The 6,098-nt window shown below is 33.3% G+C and overlaps 1 protein-coding gene across 1 annotated transcript; it reads right to left on the bottom strand.

The window, feature by feature from the left end:
- Positions 1-2,915: 2,915 nt before the first annotated feature.
- LOC112025431 (1-aminocyclopropane-1-carboxylate oxidase 1) lies at positions 2,916-4,968 on the bottom strand. Its single transcript, XM_024058102.2, has 4 exons — positions 4,773-4,968; positions 4,430-4,656; positions 3,721-4,054; positions 2,916-3,457 (listed from the first exon to the last, which is right to left on the bottom strand). The coding sequence occupies exons 1-4, from the start codon at positions 4,875-4,877 to the stop codon at positions 3,164-3,166; spliced, it is 960 nt and encodes a 319-aa protein (XP_023913870.2). The 5' UTR covers positions 4,878-4,968; the 3' UTR covers positions 2,916-3,163.
- Between the last annotated feature and the right edge of the window lie 1,130 nt (positions 4,969-6,098).

Genomic DNA, 6,098 nt, shown 5'->3' with positions numbered 1-6,098 from the left:
TCTAATCATTGAAGTATAAAAAAAAAAATAGAAAAAAAACATGAATTTTGCAAAAGAAAAAAAAAAGAAAAAAGAAAAACTCATTTAACATGAACATAACCCACGTTAAAGTCTTGAAAAGAATGATTACTTTAGGGATTTTTAGATTTATCGTTAGATCTTGATTTGGAGGTGCCCCATCCCTAGTTCTTGTCTTCTATCCTCAAAGCTGCATACTTTGGCATGATAAAAAAGGTGTGGTTGATATTTTATAAGGTGGCACTGTCAGATATTGGACAGGATCCACTTGTAAATTTCTTGCAGGCAAAGCATAGAAGAAAAAGACACGTTCAAGTGTTTGCTATTTATTTGCAACAAGATAACGCTATAGTACTATTAACTTTTTGATCCGCAAGTGTTCCCCTTGTACATATGTTGCTTTGCTTAATTGTCTATTTGTCTTGCAGTTTCAAGGGAATTCTAGCCTTTTGCCTTTAATTTTTAAAAAATCTAGCAATTTATCCCTATTTCGAAACTATATAGGAATATGCTCCCGTTTCGATACTCAATTACTTTAAAATCGAGTTTCAATGAAATACTCGATTCGTAGAAAATCGAGTTGTGCCCCATTAAAAAAATTGCATGGAACTCGAGTTTATGGAACTATAGGGCTTAAAAATGCCACTATAGGGTTCCTTGAACTAGTATGGGGCGATCACACTTATTTTTTTTAAAAAAAAAAAATTGCAGGAAAACGCCACTATAGGGCTTAAAATCGTCACTATAGGGCTTAAAAAACGCCATTATAGGGCTTCCTGAACCTGGTATGGGGCGATCACACTTATAAAAAGGTTTTGCATGGAACTCGAGTTCCTGAAACTCGACTTCCATGGAATTTTTTTTTTAATTTTTTAATTTTTTTTTTAAGTTTGATCGGGTATAACTCGATTTTCTATAAATTGAGTATTTAATTGAAACTCAATTTTAAGGTAATCGAGTATGGAAACAGGGGCACGCCCTTGTATAGTTTGCAAACAAGGGCATATTGCTGAAATTTTTTAAAAATTAAGGGTAAAATGCCAAAATTCTTCAATTTCAATCAATCTTCCCAAGATGGTTCCTTTTTTCTTTTTCTTTTTCTTTTTTTCGTTTTTGAAACCTTCCCGAGATGATTCCAGTTATGATTAAAATTTTATTCTCTTTTTAGATTATCATCATTAGCTGCTCCACTACACAAGTTGAAATCTTATGTGGATTCCAAGTTGCATTGTGATTATAAAAATTCGATTGTGGACTATATCGTCATCTTGTCGAGGAATGACCTTAAAGAATTGTTTCATTGTTCCTTTTCACCATTCCGTCCTGTTTTTATTGCTATGACAAACTTCCATTCAGGTATACACCCTAAAGATTAAAAAAGAAATATATTGTTGTCATTACGTTAGACAAAAGAGTTACACTTTGTTATGGTCTTCAATTAAAAAAAATACTTACGCTAAACTAAAGTCATAAAGAATTGGACATATCGGTTCTCTTTGTCGTAGAAAAACTCTATTTTATTTTTTGGTGGCTGCTGCTTCAATTGGTATGAATTGTGAGTGGTGCTGGCCCTTCTTTGAATTTTGGATCAGTTGTAGAAACAGACCTTACCCAATTAATCAAAAAAGGAGGCCCCAATTTATTTAAGGCAGAACATGGCACATCATGGCCTTCAATGACCTCTTCATCATATATGCTTACAATTTCACAAACACTAGCTACGTCAAGTTTTTTTCGTTTTATTCTATCACTTCTGTCAAAAAAAGGTCTTTTTCGTTTATATGACCTGTTCATTCGGTCTCAGAAGAACTCTAAATTTTTGTTTTTGTTTTTTTTTTTTCTTTTTTTCTTTTTGGTGTGGAAAGTATACCTCAATAGTTTTTAATTAAAAAGCAAAGTATCTTTCCACCTAGCTTGTACTTGGATGCATAGAGAGAAAAAGGGCAAAAAAGTGTTTTTACTTATTTGGTATGTTAAAGAAAGAGAAAGAGAAAGTAATAAATAAGTTATAAAAGGACACAATAGTAATTTGACTAATTTTGGGAAAACAAACAACTAATGCATTTATAGCTCCATTTTCCATCCAACTGTGTTACCAAACACTCCACGTCTAATTATATCTCATATTTAATTGCAATTACTGTCGCACCCCACCAGTAGTTAAGGGCCCATTTAGTAACCGTGTTTAAATATTATTATTCAGTTTTTAGTATTGTAAAAATACGTGTCAAAAGTATTAGGACAAAGTTTAGCTACAAAATCGATTGTAGTTTTAGGCTACAAACTCACTCAATATCTTTTTATTGGAGGTGAATTTTGACAAATTCACCATTGGATTACATCTTCTTCTTATATTTTCCATGTTTGCAAAGTTTCAAGAAAATTAAAGATCAATAGCTATGTCATCAATAAATATTTAAATTGCAAGTTTTTGTAATTTAAAATTATGCATAAAATATAAGATTATAGATTATATAGTAAATGATATCCGATTGACACAAAAATTGACATGTGCATTAAGAGCGTAAAGAACATGTAATTCAACGGTTAAATTTTCAAAATATGTAGCAATATTTATTTTATTAAGTGAGTTTGTAGTTTAAGGCTACAACCAATTTTGTAGCTAAACTTTGTCCAAAGTATTATTGTTGTTTAAATACTGAAAACTGTTGTTTAAACAACAATGTCAAACAACCCCTAATTCTCCTGAACAACACACTAAAAACGGTGAATTTGAAATACAAAACACCTAACACTGACTTGCCTAGAGAAATGAACTACAATTTAGTTTGTTTCCGGAGGGAATCATCAAAAATTTTTTATAAATTTTTTTCGTTGTGATCCATCCATCACCACATGAGAGAGAGAGAGAGAGAGAGAGAGAGAGAGAGAGAGAGTAACAAACAATAAAACATTATTCTCATTAAATAATTTTAGAAGGTGGTAATTTCGGTTGCTTTCTACAAATAACAAATAGAAACCCTCTCAAGAGCTCATTACATGTATAAATTATATAATTATATAATATCAACTTTTTTTTTTTTCGGAGAAACATATAATACCAACTTAGAGCTTGTAGTATTGTCACACTTCCCCAAGGCCTACAGCCAACACAATTTCTTATTCTAGTAATTAAAATGTGGTATTAAGCTGTTGCAATTGGACCCACATTAACATTAGATTCTATGGCTTTCATGGCTTCAAATCTGGGCTCCTTGGCCTGGAACTTGAGGCCAGCATACAACTTCATGTAGTCTTCAAACACAAATTTTGGGTACAAATTGTTGTTCTCATCTGCCTCTTTCTCCACCAGTGTTGGTGCTGGATATATAACAGCATCACCCCCAGGGTTGTAGAATGAAGCTATTGACATTCTGTTTCCATCTGTTTGGGCTATCACCCTGTGCATCACACTCTTGTACTTCCCATTGGTGATGACCTATTTATATTTATATACATATGATATCATATATAGTCGTTAGATATCTCCAAAATTTTGTCGAGATGATAAAGAATTTTAAACTAAATCTTCTAATTCTCTTCTATTTTTAGCGAGACATATATATATATATATATTACATGTCTTGCATCTAAAATTAAAAATAAGAGAGAATTGAATGGGAGGGGAGGGATTTTATGATGATATTAATTATTAACACAAATTAGTTTGGTTCATATATATAGATATAGATTAGAGTATACCTCAATTTGGTCACCAAGGTTTATAACAATGGAGTGGCGCATAGGGGGCACGTCTATCCACTGATCATCTTTGAGTAGCTGGAGACCACTGACCTTGTCATCCTGGAAGAGTAGGATGATCCCACCAGCATCTGTGTGGGCACGAAGACCCTTTATAAGGTCTGGCTTTGGACATGGAGGGTAATTGCTAACCTTGGTGCCAAAATTTGGACCCTTTGATCCATGGAATGCCTTTTTCAGGTAACCTTTCTCTAGTCCAAGATTCTCACATAACAGGTCTAGGAGTTCCTCTGCTAATTTTTCCAACCTTAATGCAAATTCCTTCATCACCTTCCTGTTGGAATTATAATTAATTATGAGATAAAGAGCATTTTGTGTAAAAAAACCTAAGGATGCCTTTAATTAAATTGGGAGTATGTTTTAAAAGTACTTCTAGTATCATTTGGAATATTCTGTAGGAAATAATAAAAATTAATCATATAGTAGCATAAACCGTTGGGAGTACAAAATGTAGCTAGCTAGCTAGCTAGCTAGTACTTATATGGGACCATTATCTCAACATTATGTTTATTGTGGAACAAATGACACAGATTAAAATTTTGGTACTGAAAATAGTAAATGAAGCCTCCATATAAATATATATGTGTGTGCTACAGTAAGTAATAAGTATATATGGTTGATGTACAAAAAGCATGCTTAAACGAATTACCTGTATTCATCTTGGAGATCTGGGATCTCAGCTATATTGGAGTGAGGAAGATGGCGCAAAAAGAAGGTGCTCTCCCAATCCAAGTCATTGACCTCAGTCTGAACACCCTCTAGACCTTTGGTTGCCACAAGTTCCTTGAACCTTTGCTCCATACACTTCTGGTAGTGCTCCTTTGTCAACCTCTCCACGGTGTCCATTAGTTCATGGGATATGCCATGATTTATTAACTACAATTTTGAGACAAAGAACACACTCAAAATTGTTAGACCCATTTATATATATATGAAAACAATGTGAACAACATAAATAATGGTACAACTTAGGTTCAAGATATGGTATCTACCTCAAAGAAGCCCCAGTTTTCACAGGCATCTTTGATTATCTCCATGGTTGCTCCTCTCTCCTCACCATTTAGTTTCTCCAAGTTGATCACTGGGAAGTTCTCCATCTCTCTCTCTCTCTCTCTCTCTCTCTCTTTGTGAAGGAAGCAAAGAAGCAAAGCTAAGCTTTGTGTGTTTGGAATTGGATGGTGTAGTGCCAGTTGGGTGGTCTGCTATTTATAGAGACAGGAACAACTGTGAAGTGGAGGGCTGGTTTGATATTAAAAAGGTCACTAAAATAATAATAATAAAATGGGTTTTTTGTTTTTACAAACTATAAAATAAAAAAAAAAGAGTTTTTTTTTTTGAGAAACAAATAAAAAAAAGAGTTAAAGACAGATAGTTAGTGGAAATTAGGAGTCCAAATATTCTGTCTCACTTTTTCCACTCCACTCTATACTCCACTAATAAATACTTGCCACGTGTTTACCTAATTTATTAAATACTACTATTAATTAATAACTGTAGTATTAATAAATCAATAATGATAGTATTTAATTAATTAGGTGAACACGTGAAAAATATTTATTAGTGGAGTATAGAGTGGAACAAGAAAAGTGGGACAGAAAATTTGGACTCGGAAATTAGAGCTTTGCCTTGCTGAACCCGTCTCTACTCTCTGGTCCCTAGTCTCTCCTACACTGTGGCGTTAGACCCAACTTGGCGGCTGATTCCTTTGTAAATTTGACCAATGACTAGGAAAGGATGACCAATGACCACAAGAACTTTCCAGTATTGTTTATTCAAATTTTTATGCGTTTGATTTTTGAGAGTGATATTTAGGAAGGTACCCAGCTCTTGCACCTCTAGAGACTAGAATATGCTAGGTTGTAACTCCTCCACGTCAAGAATTATTGGGCGTTGTTTTAATTAAATACAATGACAAGTTATACATCTCCATGTGCCTTTGTACCGTGACCTTTTTCTTTTTTCTGTTTTTCACTGAAAACAGTGACCTTTTTCACAATTCTGTCTTTATTTCAAAAAATTAGAGGTCCACTGGTCCCGAACAGAACCATACCATATAATATATCTCCATGATTTCCCATACTACTAAATTGTACATGCATGTTAACTTTTGATTGATCTTTACTGTGCGATTTTATATATAAGCCACCTTACAACCTTACCCAAAAATATATAATTAAAAAAAAAAAAACCACCTTACAGTTAATTTTGGGTGTGATTTTGATCTTATATGATACTAGATGGATTTGATTGGTCTATTTTTAAAGCTCACTAATCAAGCCGATAAAAGTTTTTATCTTTAATTTGCATATTTGATGTCG

The sequence above is a fragment of the Quercus suber genome, unplaced genomic scaffold (assembly GCF_002906115.3).
Source record: "Quercus suber isolate HL8 unplaced genomic scaffold, Cork oak 2.0 scaffold_358, whole genome shotgun sequence".
In the NCBI taxonomy this organism is placed as follows: Eukaryota; Viridiplantae; Streptophyta; class Magnoliopsida; order Fagales; family Fagaceae; genus Quercus; species Quercus suber.
The sequence above is the reverse complement of the archived record's forward strand: the minus strand, read 5'-3'. Positions and strand labels throughout refer to the sequence as shown.